The sequence below is a fragment of the Pogoniulus pusillus genome, chromosome 11 (assembly GCF_015220805.1).
Source record: "Pogoniulus pusillus isolate bPogPus1 chromosome 11, bPogPus1.pri, whole genome shotgun sequence".
Taxonomy (NCBI): domain Eukaryota; kingdom Metazoa; phylum Chordata; class Aves; order Piciformes; family Lybiidae; genus Pogoniulus; species Pogoniulus pusillus.
In genome coordinates, this window is record NC_087274.1 from 2,272,475 (window position 1) to 2,299,140 (window position 26,666).

The following is a 26,666-nucleotide window of genomic DNA, read 5'->3' on the forward strand; positions in this document are numbered from 1 at the left end:
GCGCGTCGTGGTCGTCGGGTTCGGCTGGTCGCAGCGCCGAGGAGAGCGGAGCGGAGGAGACTTAGAGGAGTTGGAGCTCGGCGCTTCCCCTCCCCCCGCCTCACCCCACCCGCCCCAGCCGCCCCCTCCCTCCCCGCTCGGTCTCCGTCCTGCCGGGGCCCTCTTGGGGGCCAGGCCCATGGCTCCTCAGAAGCACGGTGGAGGTGCGGGGCCCAGCTCGGGCTCCGCTGGCGGCGCCGCCGGAGGAGGAGGAGGAGGTGGCGGCGGAGGCGGCGGTGGCGGGGGGTTCGGGGGCTCCGCGGCGGCGGCAGCTCCCGGCGGCAAATCCGGTGGTGCCGCAGGCGGTGGCGGCAGCGGCGGAGGAAGCGGTTATTCGGGCGGTTCCTCGGCCTCCTCGGCGACGGCGGCAGCGGCGGCGGCGCTGCCCCCCGCGAAGAAGCCGAAGATGGAGCAGATCCAGGCCGACCACGAGCTCTTTCTTCAGGCCTTCGAGAGTGAGTACCGGGCCGGCAGAGGAAGTAGGGGCCCGAGCCGGCGAGACCTGCCGGGGCCGCCGCAGAAAGGGCGGGAGGAGAAGGAGAGGAGGGCTGTGGAGAGTAGGGGCTTCCGGGGGTAAACATGGTCGGGGGAGGGAGCTGGGGTCGGAGAGGAGAGCGAAGGGGAGCGGGGCTGGGGGAGGAAGGGGGCACCGCCGGGCGGAAGCGCGGGGTTCGGAGCCGGTGTGCGGGCAGGATGGCGAGAGGCTCCCGGGGCCCGCAGGGCGGGGGTGTGTGTCTGCGCCCAGCCGATGAACTTGGGTTTCTCTCTAGCAGTTCCCATCAGGCTTTCGGGGCGGCTGGTTCCTTTCGCTGCTTCAGCAGCCCTGGGAAGCACTGGGAGTTGGGAACGAGAAGCCTCTTCCCTCTTTGGTAACTGCCTTTCGAGCCCCTTTCAGGGGCAGGGTGCGATAAAGGCTCCCCTGTACTTGGTTTTTCTTTGTCTGGCAATAATTGTTGCTTAGTTGAGATTTCATATTGGAAAATGACCTTTGCGACCCTCCTGTCACCCTGTGTCAGTTCCAGAATGGAGGAGAATCCCCTTGGATGCACCAGAAAGATGAAGTTGTTTATGGCAGTCTGCTTCAAAGGCAGACTGTAGTAATGAACTTAGTGCACTAAAAGATTTCTGCGCAATCGCTAAGCATTTGAAGGAAATTTTTAATGCCCCTACTATATGCATGATCCTGTCCTGGGGTTGGTGCTGTCATTGCTCACACTTGCTAGAAGTGGTGACAGTCTTTGAGAGAGAGTGTGGGAGTTCTTGGTGGGGGTCTCAAGTCCTTATTAACTTGGAGCTCTTCGAACCTTAGCCTTGGTAACAAACTTTACGTTCAGCAAATGCTGTACTGCAAATAGGTCAAGTGGCAAACGAATTTTAAGAGGTTTGTGCAGTGTCCGAGATGAGGAGAAGAAAATTATTTTGCTCATTTCTCACTCTGTCAGACCAGGGAGGCACAGAGCTGTGCAGGTAGTGATGAGGAGTAAGTTACAGCCTAAATGTGTCACAGCTTGTTAACTTTGCTCTGTGAATCCATGGGAAAACTGCAGTGAGTAAATATTGGATTGAAAAAAAACCTGCAGTGCACATAGCATCGAATCTCATTCTTCGTGAGTGTTTTTGTCCCTTTTCAAGGTCATGTGCTAGAAAAAGATAAAGATTTATTTTAAGCTTTTGTTGAGTAACAAGGAGTTGTGAAAGGTCTGCCAGTCTGCAGGGTGAAAGGTGTGTTTCAGGGGTTTTCTACTTGGGAAAGCTGCAGTTGAAGCAGCAGGGCAGTGTCTTTAAATTGCGTTGCATCCTCGTGAATGTGATTTAATGTTTTCACACGTGTCTAAATTGTGATTATGTCATGGGATTTGGAGACCGAAAAGCCTGGGATGTTGCTTCAGGAGTTGTGACTGCTCCATCTTCACTTCCCAGCAAAGTACATGTTTCTTCATTTCTGTTCTGTCTTTTATCTCAATTTGGGAATACATATTTATATGATAACCAGCAGCGTTTTACTGAGTTTTGTCAGGCTTCTGAAAGGAAATATTGGACTTGTTTTAAGATTCCCATCTCATAATAGTACATATTTCTGAGAGTTGATTCTTCAGGGTCTTGGATTCCTAAGTGTAAAAGCGAGGCTGAATCGTATCTTTTTGAAGGGATAAAAGCTATAAAATGCCGTCCCTTTTCACTTCTAATTGCAGAGCTCCATAAATTGCAGCTATTTGAAGTGCATGTTTTGCAGACATAAGAAAATAAAAGCTCAATATTTCTTAAAAAATAAAGAGTTGTTTGTTCTCTTTCTGTGGGAAATGGAGGCAGTGGTAGCAGCCTTAGCATGGCCATCAATGCATTCTCCCTTCTCTGTCATTTTCTCTCTGCTAAATTTTGTTTTACCAGGTCATTTCCAAGCTCTTGCTGACATCACCTAGTGAATCTGGCTGTGTTTCAGTTAGAGAGGATTTCAGCTTAGATTGGCGTCCTTATTAGATACAACCTGATCCAGACAAAAAGGCTTTTTGTCCTCGTTTAACTGAATTGGTTAAGACCAAACTGAAGGTCCTCTTTTCCATAAGCAAGTCTTGATCTTCTGAACTGCAGTTATTACACCTCTTTGATGTGATACTACCCCTTCCTGTCAGCGGCGTGTATGGCTGTGTTATCCCCCTTCCCTCTGTGCTTTCAAATAGAGTTGCTTTCCCAGAATCAACTCTTTTTGTGATCCTATACATGCAAACTGTTTTGGAAACCAATTTCCTTGCTTAGAATGATGGCTGATGTGTCATAGTCAACTGACAGTCTCTGTTCTTGTTTTGGTACCTTGTGTGAGTGACCTTGGTACTTTCCAGAAGGAGAAAACAATCCAATACCAAATAGTCTAACTCTGTAAATTCGTTGTGCTGCTTTGGTGTCCTGTCATTGGCTTTGTGAAGAAAACTTTCCTATTTGACAATAGGTTGAAATATTTTCTTCTGCACTTTCATGATGTAAAACCTGTGAGAAACAGATTTTGTGGGAAGCAAGAGCAGTCATAGTTGAGTCGTGACTACTGATTCATGTAGCTTAAACAAGAAGTTGCTTTGTGTTGTACAGTAGATGGAGAAACCTTTGACTTGGAGCTGTTTGGACGTTGTGATGCTTCACTTAAATGATGACTTTTGTGGTAATTTTGTATCATTCTAAGGCTGCCTTCCTGGAGGTATGAGTTTTTTTTTGGATAACATCTCTGTCTTTTTCTTAGAACCAACACAGATCTACAGATTTCTACGTACACGAAACTTAATAGCAGTGAGTAATTTGCTCTTTATTGCTCCTTTACTTTGGACTTGTAGGAAATTTTAATTAAAGCATAACATTTATCTTACCTTTCCTTTTTTTTTTTTCCTACAGCCAATATTTTTGCACAGAACTCTCACTTACATGTCCCACAGAAACTCCCGAACAAATATCAAAAGGTAAAATTGTTTCTTGAAAAGCAGTCCTAAAATGTTAACCAAGTAGCACAAGTCTGAAAAATAGTGAAGGGTGAAACTCCTTTTCTCATGAGGTGTGTCAAGATAACCTTTTCTTTTGGAAGACCTTAATGCATAAAGCACTTTGCAGTTGTAAGTTGAGATGTAAGAGCTTTTCTGCAGCGTTAAGGATATGTGTGACTGTACACTTGTGACTTCTGTTGATTCTGGGCACACTACAAGTGGTTAACTGTCTGCAGAATCCCAGCTAGTTCATCTGTTTGCATTTTGAGGGGTAACAAAAAAACAAACCAAAGTGTGTAACGTCCAAGCTCTTGTAATCAGTGGGGCTTGGGCATAATTGTGTGAAACATTTAATTCTAAAATTATAACCTGGAAAGAAAACAACAAAGCCAATAAGAAAGAACAAACCCAAAGACAAAATTATTTGGTTTGTTAATTAGTCTTGGAATGATTTGGTAATTATTTCTGGAATTGTTTTACAAGCTGGAAGCTGAAGGAGGTTTATAGTATTTCACCAAAAAAATAATCCAGCAAACACTTCATAAAGGTGGCTTTGAGCTGTGGACAGCACAGAACTGGGCTTCGGTTTTACCATCGCAAAACAGCCCTTCCTATCATGTCAGGTGCTACAGCTGTGTGTCAATAGACTTTGTATAAATACTGCCGAGTGGAACATGCACTGTGCATTACTCAGTAGCAGAATCACAAAGTCCTCTCAGTTAACTTCTCCCCTCACTAAAAAGAATTTGTTACACTTTGGGATTTTTTTGTAGCCTGGACACTTACTTTGAAACGATTTAACACCAAAGTTCTTAGCTCTTGGAAACAGTTGCTGTGGAACTGGAGTACTTAGTTGTGACTGCTTAAGGGAGAGCAAGAAAATCTGATGATGCAGGCAGTTCTGAGTTAAACTGTATTTGTGTCTAAAGAAGGTAATATTTGAATGACTCAAGCAGTAGAATTTGCACATTTTTATTTAAAGCAGCTGTATTTGGCCTTCTTGGATCTCTTGGATATTGTTTAGTGTTCTTGCCTTTAGCTTTAATGCTGCAGGATAACTTTTTGTTCAAACTGAATCCATAAAATATGACTTCAGGTCCTTAGAGAATGATCAGATTTGATTTTGTTTTAAACTTGAAGTTGCTGCTTGCTTTTTCATACCGAAGTTCCTAATGTGAATTGTTTGCTTATTTGAAAATAGGGTAGAGCCAAATATAAAGCAATCGTGTTCAAGTGGTTTGAGTTTTGATTGGTTTTTTCTTTAACTAGAAGGGTACAACAGGAAGTTCTTGCTTTTACCTTCTGTTAACTGATATGTGATCGAGTGTGTATGTTTTCACCTGAGTCTGTTTCTTTGAGCATTGGCTGTAGTTGCTGGGAAGAAAGAAATGTTTCAAAGTTGGCTGCATGAGCAATGATTAATTTCTCTTTGGAGCACAGTGGTTTTTATTAGTTCCCTTGACCAGTTGGTTTAGAACTGTGATTTTTGGTGCTCTAGTAGCAGGTTAATGGCCGCTTCACTCACTTGCTTTTCTGACAGTGCTGTCTCGTTGAAATCATTCTGTTGATTAGTTCTAGGATGATTAAGTAAAACATTTCAGTCTGTGTTCTTCATAAAAGCATAATAACACAGCAGAGCCAGGGTAGTTAAGAGTGGGGAGAGCAGAAACTAAAGTGCAGTGTTCTCCATTGGGTCTTTAGCTTCCACTTCTCCATGCTCTCTCAGGGCCTTCTCTTGCAGCCTGGTTAAAACCACAGAAGTTGAAGGCAGTTTGGCCTACTTAGATGCAGTGGCAAAACAATCTCATGTGAACTTCCCGAGGAGGTTAGCAGGAGAGTTGTTTGCTAATCTGTGCTGGTAGACACTTTCAAATGTGCGCCAGACCTTTATTGCCATCATTAATTGCCATCCTGTTCACTAGATATGATTGAGGGAGATGATCCTGGTGGAAAGGGGCTTTTAAAAGAGGAAAGATGCCCCAAATAGAGAACATCTTAAAGCTTTTATATATATGAAAAAGAAAAAAACATACCTAGCTTCAGTATAGTAAAAATAGTGGAGTTCTCTTTACAAAGAAGTATATTTAGGAACTGCCTCATTGTTAGCCTGCTGATGTGGCCCATGACTGTACTTGTTGGTCTGTCTGTTCCTCTAGAACGTCTTAATTCTGCCATTTAAAAAATGCTGATGATTATTGTGATTGCCATTTCAGTAAACAGTGTCACATGTTGTGGTGTTGAAGCTGTGGAAGTGTTCAAAGCCAGATTACATGGGACCCTGAGCAACCTGGTTTACTAGGAAGCATCCCTGCCTATGGCAGGGATTTGGAAGTAGATGAGCTTTAAGATCCCTTCCAACCCAAACCGTTCTGTGATTCCATGTGCAATGTAAAGAGGTTATCTTCAAACCTTAGAGACCTCCCCTATTGCAGCAGTTCCATGGGGTTTGTCTTTAGCTGTAGTCTGAGAAAAATGTTAGACAAATTTATCCCTTGGAGATAAGGCAGTGAAACTACCAAGAAATTATCCATTGTTCTTGGTCTCAGTATTTAATACTGAAAGTTTATAAAGGACCAGAATGAATCACAGAATGTATCTGGTTGGAAGAGACCTTTAAGGTCATCCAGTCCAACCCTCAATCCAGCACTGAAGAGTCGCCATGAAACCACATCCCTAAGTGCCAGGTCCACTGTTTGAACACTCTCAGGGATGGTGACTCCACTGCTGCCCTGGACAGACCATTCCAATGTTTGAGAACCCTTTCAGTGAAGAAATATTTCCTAATACCCAGCCTAAACCTCCCCTGGTGCAGCTTGTAACAGTTTCCTCTAGTCCTCTTGATTGACACCAGTGAGAAGAGGCTGCCCCTCCCTTCTAACCTCTCTTTAAGTGGTTGTAGGGATTAATGAGGTCTCCCCTCAGCCACCTCTTCTCTATACTGAGCATCCCTAGCTCCCTCAGATGCTTCTCGAAGGTGCTCCAGGCCCTTCATGAGCCTTATTGCCCTTCTCTGAATATGTTCCAGCCCCTCAGTGTTCTTTCTCTGGGCAACCTGATCGCGTTGAGGATGTCCCTGCTGACTGCAGGGGGCTTGGACTAGATGACTTTCAGAGGTTTCTTCCAACCCAGACCATTCTGCGATTCCTGTATTAAGAGCCCAGAACCAAACACAGCACTCCAGGTGTGGCCTCACCCAATGCTTAGAGAGGAATGTTGATAGGGAATAAGTATATGGGAGCTTGGGCTAAAAGTTAATGAAGTTGCTGCTCATCATTAGAGAGGTGAATTAGGCTTTGGTCAAGTGATAAGTGATGGAGAATGAAGTGGGATTTCCTCCCGTAGGGCTGTCTGCAGGTGCTGTGATGTTAGTTGACCAGATGATGGTGTTGGAAAGAAGTTGCTAGCTCGATAAAAGTAGGCTCCCATGCAGTACTTGGATAAAGGGATCTTTTTTGTAGTTATTGGCAGGCTAATGGCATGCTCAGATGTGACTTTAATACTTGGTTAATTATTACTGGGCTTGACTGGAGTAGGAGTGGGTGGAGAAAGGAATGCGCAGGATGCGCAGACCTGTAGCACAGGTAAGTGCTGGTGTGGGGATGGTTGTTACAAAACCTTCATTTTGGCTGTTCTGTTGGGGGGGGAAGCAGCTACATAAAAATAGTACTTCCATTTAAAGGGATGGCTGTGTTTGTGTTCTTACAATTTGCTACCAAGAGGTAACACTCTTGGTGGTTTTTGTTTGCTCTATTTAGTTTTTCTGAGAGATTTTTCAAGAGCACTCTTCTTTGTCAGGACTAACCTGAGGCTGACATTAGGAAAGGTCCTGTTGCTGTTCTTTCTGCACTGGTGATGCTTACAGATACTAAGCTGTGGCAAACGTTGGTGTGTTTCATAAAGGAGCTTTCCCCCATTCCTGAAGCATGTTCATCTCTAAGCTGATTTCTGGCTGCTTTCATGGGTCACAACTTTACTCTAGAGCTGTTTTAAGCTATTCGTTAGTCTGAAGGAAGTCCTCTAAAGCTAAGCATACTCCTTACTGTTCTGCAGGACAGTGAATGATTTAGGTGAACTTGGACAAAGTGCATGCAATGACTTTTTTACCTTAGGATCTGAAACTTTCAACAGATTCCCTGATCTTAACATCTCCAGTTTTAAAGCTGAGTGAGTCATTTCTTGAATCTGTCTGTGTGAACCTTAGGCTGAGTAGAGCTTTGAATCAGTGATTACTTAATACACAAGTCATTCTGTTTTTTCTCTGTTAGCTGACAGCAGCCCCATACTTGTGTAGGGTTTGTAGTCTAGTGTTGCTTTTCAGCCACCCCGTGGTTCGTAGCTAAGTCATCCAGACGCATGAGGTGCTGCGTGTAGGCAGTGTGTGACATCAGTGTTTCTTCAGTCAGGATATTTCTGTAGATGCTGCTTCCCACTTCCCCAGAGCACCTTGTTGTTCCCTCGTGAGAAATCCAGTAACTGGCAACAGCATATGTTGTTCTTATTTCATTTTTCTAAGGTGGCAATGTGGAAAAGGGTGGCCTGGCAGCTCTGTTGCTGTCACTCAGTTCAGTGCAATTTTGTTGGCATCTAGGTCCAAGCATTTGATTTTCCTTTAAAGAAAAGTTGAAAGGCTGCTCAGTTAACCACTGAATAGCTTCTGTTCACGAGTGAACTGTATCTAGGAATGAACATTAAACTGCATGTGTGGTAGAACAGGCTGGACATATGAGCACGAACATACTGATGTATGGTTTGAAGTGACTGTTCCCTGTGCCATTGCTATTGGTCATCATCCCCTCCCTTGGTTCCTCTGAGTGTACTGCAGAAGTAGCTTCAGGATTTGTTCTTAGTATTGTGTCTGTAATAGAACTTGGTGGAGAAGGCAGGAAATTTTTACAGCTGGTTCTGAAACAGTTTTGTCAGATAAGCTTTGAAGTGTTTTTCATTATGGTGATGAAGGTTCCAGTAGTACTGATGAAAGAGCTGGTGCTGAGTTCCTAGCTAAGTGTCACTAAAGGGGGAAGATTTCCTCTGCCCAAAGCTGATGTGTGCACTGGGAGGTTTCAGCATGGTACTGTTAAGTGACACCTCAAGAGCAGTAGGATTTCTTCTGGGTTTAATTATTTCTATTACTCTGATACTGCTTGAGAAGCTGTTTCACTCCAACACGACTGTGCTACATGGCCAGAAAAGATGCTTGCTGAAGAGAAGGCTGAAATTGTGTGCCTAGGCACTTTAGGAGTGAAAGTCAAGTCAAAGTTTACACTTGACTGGATTTTCTGGGAGTAGTGGCTGTGTGGAACTCTTCTTTTCTGCTTTTTCTTCACAGGAAAACATTCAAAGTAGATGACATGTTATCAAAAGTAGAGAAAATGAAGGGAGAACAAGAGTCTCACAGGTACTGTCCTGCAGGTATTTGTATGTGTGTACAAGTGAGCACGTGTGTGCTAAAGCAAATGTCTTTCTGGTTGATAAAACAAAAGTGATAAAGACTAGTTCTCAGAAGCAAGGTACTTTTGTTCTTTGTTTGGTCAGTAACTAACCTGTGTGTGCTTGAATGAAAAAAAGGCAGATTTGGGGAAATGAAATTACTCCCTTTGGGATTGAAATCATTCTCTACTTGCATGTTGGCTCTTTTTTAATGTTAGAAAGACTAATTTGCCCTAATTCTATTTAATGTACTGATAATAGATTGTGAAAGGCAAACAGTCTGGAAAATTTTAACCAAACCCAGACATCTTAAGGACTAAGCAGAGTTGATGGAATGTGTGAAAACCTGCTGAGAGAAAGGATATTTTTGTGGTGTTTGCTTGTCTTTCACCCAGCTGTTCTTTTCCCATAGTGCTTGCAAATAGGTTGCTTCAAAAATTCAGATGCAGTTCAGTCTGAAATCAACTTAAGACATTTTATATTTTAAGAGGCTTTGTAGATTTATTGAATGTTTTTCTTAATTGCATTTTGCTCTCTGTATTGTGTATACTTGCTAAGTAAATATTCTCTTTTTAAAGATCTAGTTGAAGTAAAATGCAGTATTGGTTTTGGAGGGGGGTTGTGCTTTCAAAACTATTAAAAAAATGTACCTTTAGTCTAAAAATGGTCTGGAAAAATAACATGGGTGAGTGATGCAAGTTGGTACAGGTGCAGTGTTTTGAATGCTGAGGCTCTTGGGCACTTGGAGTAATTATCAGAGTGCTCTGGGGAATGTTTGTTGAAAAAAGGGTGTTGAGTGTCAGCTTGTATCTTCCCGAGAAGTCAGTGGAGTGCTCAGAATTGTAGCTGGGGTTCTAGTGTAAAAGATGAGGTTTTGTTTAATACTCTGTACTTCAGAAATGCTGGGTTTGAGCCCCGTGTTAATCTAGATCTAGCAGTGCTTGGTCTAAGCTGAAATGTGCTCCAGATTTAGCAACTGGAAACAAAATGGGTCTGTGGTCAGCAGAAAAGCAGGTTGTGAGCTATGAAACAAAACAGAAGCAATTACTCTTTTGTCTGAATCTGTTATGGATGATAAGTGCTTGATGCAACTGATAATCTTTATTGCTAAGGCTGCAGTGTCCCCATGGTGAATATTCTCCTTGCAAAACTTGGAAAGCTTATTAAAACAGAAATTTTCCACCAAAACTCATCACTGTTGCTGATGAATGTCTTAGAAATGTGTTTGCTTGCCTGTGAAGGGAGCACCTCATGTCTTCAGGCAGTGCCCCTTAGATTGTAGGGTTTGAATAGCTACATTTGGGGTTTGGGGGTCTACTTTTTTGTGTTTTAATGTATCAAATTGTGGAATACATGGAGAGACTCAATCTGTGGAGGGAAAACTGGACTCTAATTTTGCATCAAATGCAGCTGCAGCATCCTGGCAGTTTCCAAGATGGAAGGATGGACAGCTTTTTCCCCTTCTGCCTCTGGTGTAAAGCTGTGGCTGCTGTGAGAAGCAAATACTTCTGTTCTAACGTTTCCTTTCTTTTTCTGTTTAGCTTGTCTGCTCATTTGCAACTCACATTCACTGGGTTCTTCCATAAAAACGGTATGTTTGCTAATGCAGTCATTAGACTTCACTTGTGTAGCTGCTGCTCTGCTGCAGTGTGGCCTTGCAGACATGGGCTGCACTAGGTTTTACAGTATTCATAAATTAGATGATTTTGTGTGGGTTTGGATGTTTAGACTTTGTGACCTTACTGTTAACTGTAAAAGCCTTTCCCTCCAAGGGGGCATTGCATACAGTGAGAACCTGATGGGCATTTGTGCCATAGAAAAGGATGTGACTAATAAAAGGAAGGTATGCTGCAGTCAATAGAGAGAGTATTCAACTTGATGAAGCAGGCACAAGTGCTATGCTTGTCTGACTAGCAAGATTTATCTTCTTTATCTTAGTCTTTTTTGCTATGAGGGCACATTTCCAAATAATCTTTTGAAGTTGTACTTAAAGGTCCTCTTGCTATTCGGAGACATTTATGCTGTCAGGCAGTTCTTAAGTAGCATCACTGATCATGGTGCTGGTGGTAGCTGTCCTGGAGAGTCTAGGCTCTAGAAAACAGAGACTGGGAGCTAAGGCTTGTTTTCTAAGACTCTGTCTCAGGTTCTTTAAAGAGTTCTTTGACAGCTGCTCTGCACTTAATGAACCTTGCAGAGTCTTTAAAGCTTGTTTGTTTTAGTAATGTTTCATTCTCCTCTTTGGCAGCATCTGGATCTGAAGTTTTTGTGCAAACCAAATTCGAAGTTTGCAAGTTGTAAAGAAAAATACTTAGAGGAAATTTGCCTCATCTGTAATGAACATAATCTGACTGTCCCTAAATCTACCCATATCCTTTTCCTTCTCGTGCCCAAGGCAGCAGACTTACTCCTTTTTAAATTCTGGAGATCAGCTATGCCTTTTAATCCACTTGTGTCCTCCAGTGAGAAGTTGCAGTAAGTTTGGAGAGAATCAAAACTTAGAATTTGACTAAAGGCCTTCCTGCCCAGAGGTAGCTGTGGCTAAAAAATAATTAGGGGTGGATTTACACGGCGGGATTTTCTCTTCACCTGTTCAAAACTATCAAATATTTTTTTCTTTTTAGATAAGCCATCCCAAAACTCAGAGAATGAACAAAATTCTGTAACCCTGGAAGTACTGCTTGTGAAAGTTTGCCACAAGAAACGAAAGGTAAAACCCATTTGACAAACCGTTAATATATATTAAAGCAAAATGTCTCTGCCTGAGCCTGGAACATCTAATTCATTGACAAGGTAAAGGTGAAATGGTGCTTCTGTTGAGATTTGTTCAGTCTTTAATTTAAAGAACTAATTGAAGTTGGTTTCTCTTGACTGGGTAAGAGATTAAAAAGCAAATATAGATCTGGATTTCTTCCCTGCTTCATGAGAAACAATTGGAAAGTATAAAAAGCCATTTGGCTTCTGTGGCTTTTAGCTTGCTTTTGAGATTCGTTCATGAATTTCAGCCACCTTTAGTTTCACTTCAAATATTTCTTTTTTGTGTCACATCATTAAACTATTCATGTGTCTGTGGTGCCTAGAGGCTTAAGTAAACCAGGCAATCACAAAGTCTTAGTCTGTGCTTTTCAGAGTGTAGAAATTAAAAAGGAACAAGCTGTAGTTGTTTTGAATTTTTTAATTCCCAGTCATCTGCCAAGTCTTGTAGCTGTTCTTGCCTCTTGCCTGTTCTGTAGCCATGTTTTTTACATTGATCATCTCCATTATTGCAGATTTTAGCTACTATGAATCATAAACAATTTTCTCTTTTTGTTGTGTGGTTTTTTTTTTTTCCTTGAAGCATCTTGGAATTTGCTTGCTGTTTGAGCCATGTTTGTTTCACACCAGTTGGCAAATTATCTTCACAGCTATGGGAGTATGGGAGGCTCAGTAATGCATGCTGTAGTTTTTAACCAAAAAGGGAAAGATTTGCAGTCAAAGCTTTGTGTATTTTCCTTAAGAATGTTAAACTGTTTTGACATGTTTTTAAGAGTTAATACTGTTTCTAGCCAATTTTGTCACTCGTTATAGTATGGATAAATATGGTAAAGGCAGGAGGTGCTGATGGTTATTTGAAATGTTTTGCTGCAACTTTCATACTTAGGCCATCTTGCCTTGTTTTTCCAATACTGCATAGTGCTCAGTGATCTATTTGAGAGACACTGAATATAACAAATCCTAGGTAAGTGATTCTTTATCTCCCAGATAGCACAGAGTGCACTTTTTAATATTGGAAGGAGAAGATAAGAAGCCCTTGAGATACATCTATAACCAAAACATGTAATTTCTTTAGGTAAACAGAATTAAATTAGCATTAATGACCGCTCTACAATCCGAGTGCCCCATGCTAGTGTTAATTTAACCTCGCAGGGAAAGATGGCTGCTGCCAGGAATGGTTATAAAACACCACTTTTGTTTACCCTGGGAACTGTCTGTTTTTCCATTTAGAACTTGGGGTTACTGTCGGTTTAGGGGAGTTCTGATTAGGTCTGTCCTAAAGCTTGTTCTCCAAAAGATGGCAGGACAAGCATGATTCCTAAACCCACATACATGGAACCACTTAATGTCTTTGCTTTCTGTTCTACAAACCTAAACCTTAGCTTTCTTGTCTTCCTGCAGGATGTCAGTTGTCCTATAAGACAGGTTCCTACAGGTAAAAAGCAGGTGCCTTTAAACCCAGACCTCAGCCAAATCAAACCAGGCAACTTCCCATCGCTTGCAGTTTCCAGCAACGAGTTTGAACCGAGCAACAGCCATATGGTGAAGTCTTACTCACTGCTGTTCAGAGTGACTCGCCCAGGAAGGAGAGAGTTTAATGGGCTGATCAACGGGGAAACTAACGAAAACATTGGTAACTTCACTCTCTAAATATGGGCACTTGGTCTGCTGCACAAGGTTTATCCTGCAGTGCAGCACAGACCACTCTCTGCAAAGGGTCGAGGATAGATGAGTGGCTGAATTGTTTCCCTTTCTTCTTGGGCTTTTGCAAGATGAGCCTAAAATACAGTTGGTAGAAACTTCTGTTATTTGAATAATGCTAACACCAATATTTACTAAAGTGTGAGGCAACAGCATTGGAGGGTGGAGAGCTGGAGAGCCCTGTGGTCTCTCCAGCAGTATTGGTCCCCACTGACTCAGCCCTGGGTCTCTCATCAGCTCCCATCAAAACTAAATGACTAGCCAAAGCAGAAAATGCCTTCACACAGTTTTTAAAAGCTATGTCTTTAATCTTATCAAAATGTGATATGTTGCATCCCAAATGTAGAGTGAAAGCCCTTCTTTCTCACTGTTCTATAGCATAAGCTTAAGGGGGAGCCTTAGAGCTGCCTTGCAATACCTGGAGGAAAGCTGGAGAGGCACTTTTCAGAACAGGACAAGGCAGTTTGAGGCTGAGGGGAGAGTAGGTTTAGAATGGATCTTAGGAAGAGCTTCTTCAATACAAGGGTAGTGAAACTCTGGAATAAGTTGTGCAGAGTGGTTGTGGATGTCCCCTCCATGGAGGTGTTCAAGGCCAGGCCTGATGAGCAGCTGGGTCTAGTTGAGAGGCATTTCTGCCCATGATGGGGATGTTGGAGTAGATGATCTCTGGTCTCTTCCAACCTAAGCCATTCTGTGATTCTGTTTTAGAGAAGGAAGGTCAAATCCCAAATTCTTCATGCTGACAGAGTAATATGGCTAAACTGTAAATAGGCATGAACATATCCAAAGTATGATTAATAAAATGAGTGAATGTCTAAAATGCTTTAAGCTAAGTGCTCTTTCCATTGAGCTCTTCAGTAAATTGTGGGTCCTGTTCTCTCCTGTGCCACAGCTGACATAATAGCCAGTTGTATTTAAGAGTTGCATAGAATTTGTTTGCCCTTCTGAATTTGTGCTTCTGTAACTGGATACCATCTTTCTTATGTCCAGATGTCAACGAGGAGCTTCCAGCTAGAAGAAAAAGAAACTCTTCAAACCGTGAAGATGGGGAAAAGACCTTTGTAGCACAAATGACTGTGTTTGATAAGAACAGGTAACAATATCCAAAAGCAGTGCTGGTTCTGTTAGTGGTCTTAAGGCCATGATCCTCTATCTACATGCTTACCTTCTCACCCTCTTACCATTCTCAGTAGAGTAAATGGTGAAGAAGTTAATAGTTTGCAAGGTGCTGATGGAAAGGTTTCTCACTTGGTATGTTTATGACTTGATGCTGCTGGGATACAGTTTACACAGAAAAGAAAAGCCAGGCTGTAGTTTACCTGTTCCTGTATTTCACTAGAGAATGCTGAAGGCTCTAGCAAAAGACCCTTTCTGCAGGCCATCCTTGCCAAGGTCAAACTCTGTAACACTTTACACACGTTCCTGTGGAATTTATCTGCTTAGCAACACCTTGTTTACTTTGATGCTTCTCTAGCTTGTGCTCTGCTGTCAGGAGCTCAGTGCCTTTGCTTCAAAGTAATGTCTCAAAAATCTCATTTTGTAAATTGCTATCTCTGGCTGATCTCTGACACCTTTCAAATGCAGGTGTGTATAAAGTGTTTCCCTTTGATTCACAGCTGTTTCTTTTGCCTCTCCTGTACTGCTCAACTTGCAGCAACAAAATCAAACTCAGTGGAAATCAGAATTTCTCAAGCCTCCCTGAGCAGTCCACTGGATAGACTGAGATAGGGAGGGAGGTGAAAAAGTAGCACATTGGTTAACATGTTGGAATTGCCCATTCTGGTCTATACCAAACATTGGTTTGTGTGATTTTCAAGGACATTACTATGTTGAAGTCCTCTTAAGGTGACATCTGGCATGGCTCTGCTCTGAAGGTAGGACTCTTTGAGTTTTGGAGGCCTGATTAGGTTGTGTTGGTTTGCTACAACAGGGCAGTTAATAAAGCAGGAGTAAATAAGAGATGATTTGGAGTCAGTTTAGGTTTTACTTCTTAACAGGAAGATTCCCATCACAATATTAACTCTGCATTGACAGCAGCTTTCCTGCATCACTTGGGCAGAGGCTTCTGTAACATCAGGCAGCCTTTTCTGTTATGCATGGCAGTTACCTAAGGCTCTTGCCAAACAAATATGCCCACCTACCTGCTTGTAGTCTCGTGGAAGCTTTTTAACTGTGCAATATATTCCTCATTTCACTAGGAAAGAGTAGAATTGAGTTGCCATACTCAACACATGATTTGTCCTGACAGGCGCTTGCAGCTTCTGGATGGGGAATATGAAGTGGCCATGCAGGAAATGGAAGAGTGTCCCATCAGCAAGAAAAGAGCAACATGGGAAACAATACTTGATGGGAAGGTAGGGATTGTTTTAGTGGCTGCAAGACCTGTTTTCACTTCAAAGGATTTTGATGAAGGTGGAAAAAACAATGGAAAGTGTGGTCAGTGGCTGTTCCTCTGCAGCTGGATTTAAATGAACAGGAAGTAGTGCTTCTCTTGCAGGATGTGTGGACACGAATTTTAACTCAATTTAGGAATGTTTTGGCTGCAGCAGATAATTAATGAAGCAGATGTTAACTCCTGCAGCTAGGTAGTTTTCAATGACTTAAGAATTTCTGTCTTAGGAAATCAGGCATATTAAATGTTCATTATTGGAATGAATTTAAGTTGGACAAATCCAAAGGAACAAAGTGCAGAAGCAGAATGTTTTGGAGAAATAGAGAGTACCCCAAAGCTTTCACAGGAGTGATCTTACCTTGCATGTACTTTAAGAGAATGCTGGTGAAATTCAGTGATGAAAGGAAGGTGGTGTGTTGGTGGAGGAGGCAGTGTGGTGCAGACAGGAGTTGAGGTGAATCCACACTCGGTAAATGCTCCAGGGAGTAGATGTGAATAGAAGAAGGCTGTTGGCAGCAGGCTGGTGGGTGAGTGCTCTCTTCTAGACAGGACCCACGTGTTCACTATTTAGTGTTTCACAAAGATCAATGTGTTTGCCACAGTTATGTGCATGAAGTGGTTGCTCAGTAATGTGCAGGAAACTGCACAGTCATCTTTGTCAGCTTTTCTCTTTTAGCGTCTCTAAATGTGTAAGCTTATGTTGAAGACACAAGGACTGAAGGTGATTAAACAGCTTCACCTATCCCCATTCTGTGACAGTTTTTTCATGCTTGTTTTTGTACACAGGAAGATACTAACTCTGCTGGTTTGTTGTTTTTTTTATTTCCCCCCTCAGAGATTGCCTCCTTTTGAAACATTTTCTCAGGGACCTACACTTCAGTTTACTCTTCGTTGGACAGGAGACTCAAATGATAAATCCACAGCTCCTATAGCTAAGCCTCTTGCTACACGGAATTCTGAAAGCCTCCCTCAAGAAAACAAATCCAATTCTGTTAAACCTACTCAGACTATAGGTAAGTAAACTTATAATTCCACCCAGGAACCAAGCTTCATGTAGCTTTTACATTTTGAGATACCAATTTGTGATCAATTGCTTGACTGCAGTTTTGTTAATACACTTTTTGCTTTGTCCCAGAGCTTAGCTCAAAAAAGGCTGCTTCTAATATACTTCTTAACACTAGACAGGAAGGGCATCTGATGAAGGGAGCAGAACATCTCTCTATTGAGGGACCTGGGGCTCTTTAGCTTGGAGGAGCCTGACTGGTGGCCTCATTCATGTTTATAAAAACATGAAGAGCAGTGCCAGGCTCTGCTCAGTGATGTCCAGTGACAGGACAAGGGGCAGTGGGTGCAAGCTGGAGCAGAGGAGGTTCTACATGAACATAAGGAAAAACTTTTTTCACAGTGAGGGTGCTGGAGCCTTGGAGCAGGCTGCTCAGAGAGGTTGTGCAGTCTCCTTCTCTGGAGCCATTCAAACCTCACCTGCATGTGTTCCTGTGTGACCTGCTCTAGGTGATCCTGCTCTGGCAGGAGGATTGGACATGGATACATTTTTTGAGGTCCTGTCCAGCCCCTAACATTCTATGATTTTGTGGCCTTTATGTCTTCTTGTTTTTTTTAATTCCTATTAGTTACTTGGCTTTTAATAGCGATTTGCTGTCTCAGGGTCATAATTAACCCAAATCTTCTCTTTGATTCTGAAGTCATGGTGGGGCTAGCCCAGGTACTATCTTTTGTCTTGCTAACAGTCGTTTATTGCTTTGGCTCAGGGTTGTGTTGGCAGTTAGGGCCAGCTGGCAGCTGGAAACTTAGACTGCACAGAAGAGAGCAGGCTGGTCCTGTTGTTTCCCCACCTCTGAGCACGCCTGGATTTTGATCTGGCACCTGGGTCACTTCCAAGCAGTCAGTATTTCTGATAGAAGCTGCAGAAGTTCTTCTGCTTCCTCTTTATTTCCTCATACCAAGTGTCTGCATTTTGAGTTTGTTGGAGGGCTGTAATTTGTTAGGCAGGTTTAATGCTCAGACTTGTGGCAGAAATGATGGCATGTCAACTGCCTGGAGAAGGTATGTGCTGCTTTACTGTGTGCTAGAGGCACAAGAGGGACATGGCAAGGCTGCACTGCTGATGGGACACCGTTTTCTTGCATCAGAGCAGCTAATTAAGCATTCCAGAAAATGAGTGAAGCAGCAGCAAGAGCAAAGATGTGCAGCAGACACCAATGCACCAGTGCAGTTGTAGTGCAACTTGCAGTGTTGTAGGCTGATTGTGAGGGTTGTGCTCTCTCTCTCTCTGAGGAAGGAAGGAGGAGAGTGAAAATAGTAGTAAACCTCTATCAGTTAGAGGTTCTGACAGTAGAAGATCCAGTGGCTCCTTCCTTAGGGTGTATGAGTTTGGTGTTGTCCTTTTCCTTTGGCATGTTGCCCAAGGCAGACCAGTGGAATAAAGACATCAAAGACTTTCTAAATGTGACAGCCTAAGCTTTGCTGTAACCACAAAGTGCTCAAAGTAACTGAGCCATGGAATTCTAATTTCTCTGATGTGGTGCAGGCTGAAGGGTCAGGCCTCTTCTCTTTTTCATACAGTAAGAGGGTGAAATTGTCATTGTTTTCCAAAATAATCAGTAGACCTGAGACTTACTTTGCCTCCTTTACCATTCAGAAGCAAGCAGTTGTTGCTATTTGTTTTCGAGTATATTTATAAACCTCCTTAGATTTCTGAACTTTCCTGCTAATTGCAGTCAGTCTTACTGAGATGAAAATGTGTGGAAGAGGCTCAGAGGACACTGAGCAGTAAACAGAAGCAGCAAATGTTTGAGGGGTCAGAGTTAAAGTTTCAGTGGTTTGTGTCACTTGCACCGCCTACTGCTGTTGTGGGACTTGGGCAACTCCTGATGTGAAATCAAAGCAATGCATTTGCAGTGCAGCCGGCTGACAGGAGGGGTGCTTCTTTATTTCACCTGCTTTTAGTTAAACCTAAAGAATTCTCTGCTTAAATGGAGTAAGAAAAATGTTCTACGTTCTCTGAAGGGTTTTCGAAAACTGGAGATTCATCTGGTGTTTAAAAGTGGTGAGTTTGCCTGCAGGCTGGTGAAAGAAGCTGAGCATCACTATTTCCTTGTTGAATATTTCCAGGGGACCTTAGAGCTGCTTTCCAGTACCTTAAGGGATCCTACAGGAAGGCTGCAGAGGGACTTTTCATGAAGGCATCTTAGACAGCGGGGCATGGTTTGAAGCTGAGGGAGACCAGGGTTGGAATGGATCTTAGGAAGAAGTTCTTCAGTATGAGGGTGGTGAGACTGCCCAGGGAGGTTTTGGATGCCTCCTCCCTGAAGGTGTTCAAGGCCAGGCTGAATGAGGTTTTGAGCAGCTGAGTCTACTTGAGAGGTGTCCCTGCCCATGGCAAGGAGGTTGGAGTAGATATCTCTGAGGCCACTTCAACCTAAGCCTAAGTAGCTCTGTGTTGTGAGCTACTATGTCAGAGTGCTCTAGAGCAGCTTATTTCCTTCAGCAGCTCGCAGCCCTTCTCACAACTTCAGGCCTGGGTAACAGACAACATCCTGGTTTTGCCCCTTCACCAAAGCAGTGTGTGTCTGTACACGTGTTTTTCAGCTGTGAAAGAATCCTTGCCAGCAGACCTTCAGACAAGGAAAGAGAGAGATGTCTTAAATGAGCCTCGGCAGAAGCTGCGAATATTTTACCAGGTACTGAAACTAAGCACTTGAGGAGAAGGAGCCTCTAAATATGGCATGGAATGAAAATGTTCCCTTCTCTGAGCTGGGGGAAGCTTCCATTTGGCTTTTCAGTGAGTGCCTTAAGGGCCTCAGATGCCCATGTTCAGAGCCATTCCACATAGGTCTTCTTACAGGAAGTGTTTTGCAAAACTGATCTTCCTGAGGGTGTGTCAGACGCCCGCAAAGACAAAGAGCATCTCTTGTCAGGCACCTGGAGGGGACAGCTGGTCTCCCTGTGGGGACAACATTCCTGAAATACCACTGTTCCACTACACTGAGCCCATCCATGCTCCCTGGAACTTAGTATCAGTGCAGAAGTCAACTGCAATGGCACCCAACTTGGCTTTGGGACCTGGGGGGTTGAGTGGCCCTCATTTGATGCTGACACTGCTGCTTGCTTTCCTCTCCCCAGTTCCTTTATAACAACAACACCAGGCAGCAGACTGAAGCCCGAGATGACCTTCACTGCCCATGGTGCACACTCAACTGTCGCAAACTCTATAGTCTACTCAAGCATCTGAAACTTTGCCACAGCAGATTTATCTTTAATTATGTTGTAAGTAATCTCTTTGTAGCTTAGCAGCCTGAAACCCTCTCCAGTCTGTCACAGATAGTCCCCATGCAGTGTTTCTGTTCAGCCTGGAAAAGGGAAGGCTCTGGGGAGACCTAATGACAGCCTTCCAGTACCTGAAGGGAGCCTACAAGAAGGCTGCAGAGGGACTGTTTGCAAAGGCCTGGAGTGATAGCATGAGAGGCAATGATTTGAAATGAGAGCAGATTTAGATGGGATGTTAGGAACAAGTTCTGCACCATGAGAGTGGTGGAACACTGAAACAGGTTATGCAGGGAGAGCTAATTAAGGCCTCACCTCTGGAGATGTTCAAGGTCAGGCTGGACAAGGCTCTGAGCATCCTGATCTAGGGGAGGATGTCCCTGCTGACTGCAGGGTGGTTGGCCTGGATGACCTTTGGAGGTCCTTTCTGACACAAACCATTCTATGATTCTATTGCTAGCCTGCTGAGTTGTAGGACTGTATCTGTAAGTTAAACACAGCTTCATTTGCATGTTACTTGAATATTTACATGTTACATGGAAGAAGAAGTGTTTTGGTCTTTAAAATACATGTTTTTAAATAGTGCTGACCACTGGAGGATGAATTCTGACTTCTCTGCTGCTTGGGCATTAACATACCTGTTCTATGTGATACAGAAAACTCTGTACCTTTGGTTGGAATTCTCTTGAAGCTTTAGGAAATCCAGAAGTATTTTCACTTCCAGGCAGCTTGTGAGCAGTCTTGCTGATGTTTTCCTTAATCTTGTAATTAGTTTTGGTTTGAGTGGCTTTATTTAAAACAGTAAAGTGGTACAGAGCAAGGAGCTTCAGTATCAGTTGTTTTTAGAGGTTTAAAGTAATTTGGATGCTGTCTAGAGCTGTGCCACGTTATTGATGGGTGATGTTTAGGGTATTCAGCATTGAAGAGATGTAAAGCCACTGATGGATTGCTGTTCCTGTTTGCTAAATGTGTCTGCTATTGTGTGTTTCAGTATCATCCAAAAGGTGCTAGGATAGATGTGTCCATCAATGAGTGCTATGATGGCTCCTATGCAGGAAACCCCCAGGACATCCATCGACAGCCTGGCTTTGCCTTCAGCCGCAACGGTCCTGTCAAGAGGACTCCCATCACGCACATCCTGGTGTGCAGGTAGGCAGGTGGGAAGCAGAGGCTGCCTGTCTTTGGGGGACTTCATAGATTCACAGAAGGGTTTGGGCTGGAAGGGATCTTAAAGCTCATCCGATCGCAACCCTCCTGCTGTGGGTAGGGACACCTCCCACTAGCCCAGCTGGTTCAAGGCCTCATCCAACCTGGCCATGAGCCCCTCCAGGGAGGGGGCATTCCCAACCTCCCTGGGCAACCTGTGCCAGTGTCTTGCTATCAAGAATTTCTAATCCTCAGTCTAAATCTGCCCTCAAGCCTCAATCTGTTTCCTCTTGTCCTACCACAAGCAGCCCTTATAAAAGGTCCCTTTCTGGCTTTCTCAGGATTTGGGAAACCTCGGGGTGTGTGGGTGTGTAAACCTATAGGTGCACGTAAGAGTGCCACATTCCACTGTCACTGAAGTGCAGTGATTTATGACTACACAAAGTGTTCCTGAGGGCTGTCAGTTTCACTGTGGTCATCATACACCTTTTCACATGAGGCATTTACTCTCTTTGGATCTGCTTTGTCATAAAACTTCCCCTTCCCAAATGCTGGAGTGCTTGTTGGGTTTGTCATGGGGTTTATTTCATTGCTGGTGGTTTATCCTCCAGAAACTCCTGCAAGCTAGAGCTTAAAAGAACAGTTTGAATTGCTCAGTTAGAGCTGTTAGTAGCTAGAGCTTAAAAGAACAGTCTGAATTGCTCAGTTAGAGCTGTTAGTGTTTGCGTCTTTGAGAGGGTGGTCAGCAGCAGTTCCTTTGCTCCCTCTGGCAGGCCAAAGCGTACGAAAGCGAGCATGTCTGAATTCCTGGAGTCTGAGGACGGGGAGGTGGAGCAGCAGCGGACATACAGCAGCGGGCACAATCGGCTCTACTTCCACAGTGACACTTGTCTGCCCCTCCGGCCACAGGAGATGGAGGTGGACAGTGAGGACGAGAAGGACCCCGAGTGGCTGCGGGAGAAAACCATCACTGTAATTATCCCTTTCGTGCACCTTTCTGGTTGTGGTTTTCCGGTGGTCGGCAGCTGTCGTAGGGAACAAACAGGGCTGGTGCTGTGAAAAAGGATGCGCCTGTGACATGGGAAGTTTTGTGATGCTGAACCACTGGTGATAAGAATTGATGGGATCAAAGTCTAGGTTTTCAGGCATCTCTTCAGCTGTAAAGATCAGCTCGGGCCATGTGTGTCCTAACAAGTTTTCACTGTGTGTGTACTCTCTCTCCAAGAGGAGATGCAGGTGTTGCAGTGGGGTGTGTCCAGAGCAGGGCAGTCATTGACCACCACAGGGCTCTGCACGGCACTGCTCTTTCCTGACCTTTCTAACTGTGGTGCCTTGGTAGCATGAGTTGCGTTTTCGATGTCGTCACTGCTTTGCCAGCAGATGTGCAGTTCTAATGGGTGTCTTTGTTTCTTCTCCTACCCTTTCTCCCAATCCTTTATCTCCAGCAAATTGAAGAATTTTCTGATGTTAACGAAGGAGAGAAGGAAGTGATGAAATTATGGAACCTTCATGTTATGAAGCACGGGTATGGTACCATGCTTAATTCTGATACAGCTAAATTCTGGTATGGATCTGCTTGACCATTTTGCATTGCAATTCGCTAAGTACTTAATTCATAGAACCACAGAATGGCGTAGGGTGAAAGGGACCTTGGAGATCATCTACTCCAATCTCCCTGCCATGGGCAGGGACACTCTTCAGCTAGACTTGGTGGCTCAAGGACTCCACAACCTCCTTGGGCAAGCTGTTGCAGAATCTCACCACCCTTGTACTGCAGAACTTCTTCCTAAGATCTGGTCTAAACTTCCTGTCCCTCAGCTTCAAACCGTTCCCCCTTGACTTCCTGTAGGGTCCCTTCAGGTATTGGAAGGCAGCTCTAAGCTCAGTTGTTTAGGAAAGGACATGAAGGGATAATTTGGTAACAAGCTTTTGACCAGGTAGTAAAGACTTTATCAGAAGAAACTTATTCCTTGAAAGGGTTCTCAAGGACTGGAGGAAGCTCCCCAAGGAGGTAGTTGAATTCCCATCCCTGGAACTGTTTAGAAGAGGCAGAGATGTGGGAGACATGGTTTAGCACCAGCCTTGGTAGAGTCAGAGAATAGTTTGGTTCTGTGACCTTAAAGGTCTTTTCCAACAAAAACAATTCTATGATTCTGAGTTCTTAAAACAGGTTCTTGCCTATGGTGGCCCTTTGGCTTTGGAAAGAAAGGGCACTGGAGATGTTGAGGTTCTGACAGCTACCATGTGCAGCTGCACTGCTGAAGCACCTCGCGGAGCGTCTTTTCTGGCTCAGGAGGTGTCGCAGGCGTCTAACGCAGGCTTTCTGCTCCGCCAGGTTTATTGCAGACAATCAGATGAATCATGCCTGTATGCTGTTTGTTGAGAATTACGGACAGAAAATAATCAAGAAGAACTTGTGTCGAAACTTTATGCTCCACCTGGTCAGCATGCATGACTTTAACCTCATCAGCATCATGTCAATAGACAAAGCTGTTGCCAGGCTCCGAGAGATGCAGCAGAAGTTAGAGAAAGGAGAATCGACCTCCCCGACGGATGAGGAATCATCCGAGGAGCAAAGTGGGACAACGAACGGATACAGCGAAAACAGCGCGAGGGAGAGGGCGTCGGAAGCGGAGAGCATCTCAGGGGTCACAAAACAGAGCAAGAAGCAAAAGCTCTGAAGTCAAAAGGTCATTTTGCCATTCGACGGACAAGCGTGGAAGTGACGTTCTAGGGTGCATGAGCTCTATGAGGAATTACACAACACAAACACAGAGGTTCCAAACAGGCACTGCTGGATGGAAATAAATGATTTCAACAAGGATGTCGTTTTAACAGGGTTTTAATTGAGTTTTACTTATGCAAGTCTTAGGTGTCTATTGGGTTTGGTGATGTCACGACAATATTCTAAGAGTTTGAGCATGAAGAGCAATATGAAAACCTTTTTGTAATTTTAGTAATTAGTGTCTTAAGGACTTTATGGAATTGACATAATTTAAATACCTGTCAAACCCTATTCAGATTGTTGCATCTGTATCTGGCTGCTTTTCCTACCAGGAAGTTGTGAGACATTGGGGAAAGGGAATTGGGATACAGTTTGGGCTTTGGGTTTTTTTTTCCTTTCCTTCTTTAGACACTCTCCAGTGAAGCTTTTTTTGTGACAATAAGGTTTCCCTATTTAAAGCCTAACCTCGATCCTTGTATTTGAAATCATTTATCAGCTGCTCAGCGACAGCAAATGAATTTTGGGTTGGTTTTTGGTTGTTTGTTCTCCACACTAAAGTTATCAAAGTTGGCAAACTTTAGCACTTCCTTTGTCTCGTGCCTGTTTGGAAGGATCTTGGCTTTTCCTGTTGCTGCAGACACAGTGAAGTACCACCTTGGCTTTTAGAAGTTCCCAGCAGTTTGGTTTTTGGTGGATAATTCTGATGTATTGATCACCCAGTGTGTACCATTTGAAACTTGAACATTAGCTCCTTTCTCTTTCGATTACACACTTAGCTCCGCAGACTCCGCCGCGCCAGCCCTCGCCCCGGGGGCCCCGGTCGAGGCCGTGCCATGCTAAAGCCCAGAGCCCATGGCCAGCACGTGGGCATGACGCCGAGAAACTTCTCCTGAAGTTCCTGCCTGCTGTTTTGCCTGAGTCCAGACTGCAAGCCCAGGCCATAGGTTTAGCTTTGGCTTTTCGAGATGCCACTCTTGAGGGAAAAATGCACTGTAAAATTGGACCAGAAAATGTGTTGCACTTCTTATGCAAGTATTCTGCCGTGTATTGTATTCAATACAGATCCTAAGATGCTGACTAAACTCTATTTGAGCAGTTTTGCACTGCTGTTAACACATTTTATGCATACGTTTACAGATTTTTTCCAATGGAAAGTGGTTTCACTACTGGTACAGTATCAGCACCGAAGGGTTTATTCCAGCAAGCACTGTGGTTGAGTGACATCACCTCAATTTTTTTATTCTCCTATAAAATATTGCATTTTTTCATATTCTTTATTTATAAAGGAACAATGCTGCTGTAAATACAGGTATTTTTAATTTTTTTATTTCATTCCATCACCATGAGATGCAGTTCCCTGGTTGTTGAAGGGGTTTATAAGCTTTCTGATGGTGTCTTCAGAAATTTATAAAGTGTAAATACTGAATTTCTTTTTTAATTTTTTTTTTGGATGGTCCTTAAGATGTGTTTAACTGTGAGACTATTTAACTAATGGTGTGGATGTGATTTGTCATCCAGTATTAAGTTCTTAGTCACTGATTTTGTGTACAAAATAGGAAAGAGGGAAACTGCAGCTTTCATTACAAACTTTCTCCAATCTGCCAGCTCTCCAAGTTTTAGCAAACTCCAGTTCTGCCTCTGGATAGTACATCAAGCATTTCTCTCTGGCTTTAATTTGCTAAAGCTGTGCACATATGTAAAAAAAAAAATAGATTATTTTAGGGGAGATGTAGTTCTAGAATTATTGCTTATGTCATTTCTTAAGCAGTTATGCTCTTAATGCTTAAAAGAAGGCTAGCATTGTTTGCACAAAAAGTTGGTGATCCCCCCCAAAATAGTAATGAAATTACTTCTGTCCAGTAAACTTTGTATGTCATGTCCAATTTATAATAAAAGCTGAAAAAATCCCTTTGTTTTCTATTTATAAAGATGCCTTTTCTATATGTACCAGTGGTAGGTTTTGCAGATCCCCTGTAAGCTGGCTGAAAGGAATTGGAAATGGTACAGAAGATGTAAAAACAAACCCAACCCCCAGCTGCTGCAGGAGGCCCAGCTGAGCTGTTGAAATGAACTGTTGTTTTTACATGAAATGTTTTATTTGAAATCAGCTTTTGTACATAAAGTTCAGTAATATAAAGTCTGCCACGATGGTTGTCGGTCCTTTTGTGTGCATGCAGAAAGGCCACCAGCAGCACCTTCTGTCACCTCCCTCTTCTGCATGTCTTTGGTGTTCTTCCTTCACCAGATTCTGATAAAGGTAGCTGAGATTCTCTCCAGGCTTTCTGTTGTATTTAAGCTGTCTCCATAACTTTTATCGTGGTTTCAGGTGGATTATAACAACTCTGCCACTCCTCTCTTGGGAGGAGAAACTACCAGAGTGCCCTGCTTACCAAAGCCTGCTCTCAGAAGCTCCCCTCTGCCCACAGATGGGAGATTTGGATCAGTTCTTCACATCCATGGGATAGTTTGGAGAGACAACTCCCAGGCCAGCACCCCTGCTGCTCCAAGTTGTTTTCCCCTTGAGAGAGACCAAGGAAATGGGACAGACTGCAGGTAAAGCAGGCTAAGGCAGTGAAGTAAAGCTGCCTGAGAATTTGAGTCCCTAGATTTCATCTTGAAGGAGTTTAAATAACTCTCCTGCTCGCTCAGGAAGAGTGTCCAGAAACTACTGTGTGAGAGTTGCACCCTTTAATGCAGTGGTAAGGGATGGGAGCAGTAAAACACTGATGGAACAGAG

General features: G+C 43.5%; 1 protein-coding gene across 1 annotated transcript; it reads left to right on the top strand.

Annotated features, from left to right (window-relative positions):
- SUZ12 (SUZ12 polycomb repressive complex 2 subunit) lies at nucleotides 1-26,079 on the top strand. The gene is made up of 16 exons (XM_064150531.1): nucleotides 1-494; nucleotides 3,269-3,315; nucleotides 3,418-3,482; nucleotides 8,830-8,898; nucleotides 10,472-10,521; nucleotides 11,552-11,637; nucleotides 13,083-13,314; nucleotides 14,373-14,475; nucleotides 15,631-15,736; nucleotides 16,610-16,787; nucleotides 19,384-19,475; nucleotides 19,918-20,061; nucleotides 21,050-21,207; nucleotides 21,978-22,176; nucleotides 22,650-22,729; nucleotides 23,540-26,079. The coding sequence occupies exons 1-16, from the start codon at nucleotides 179-181 to the stop codon at nucleotides 23,883-23,885; spliced, it is 2,271 nt and encodes a 756-aa protein (XP_064006601.1). The 5' UTR covers nucleotides 1-178; the 3' UTR covers nucleotides 23,886-26,079.
- The last annotated feature ends 587 nt before the right edge of the window (nucleotides 26,080-26,666 follow it).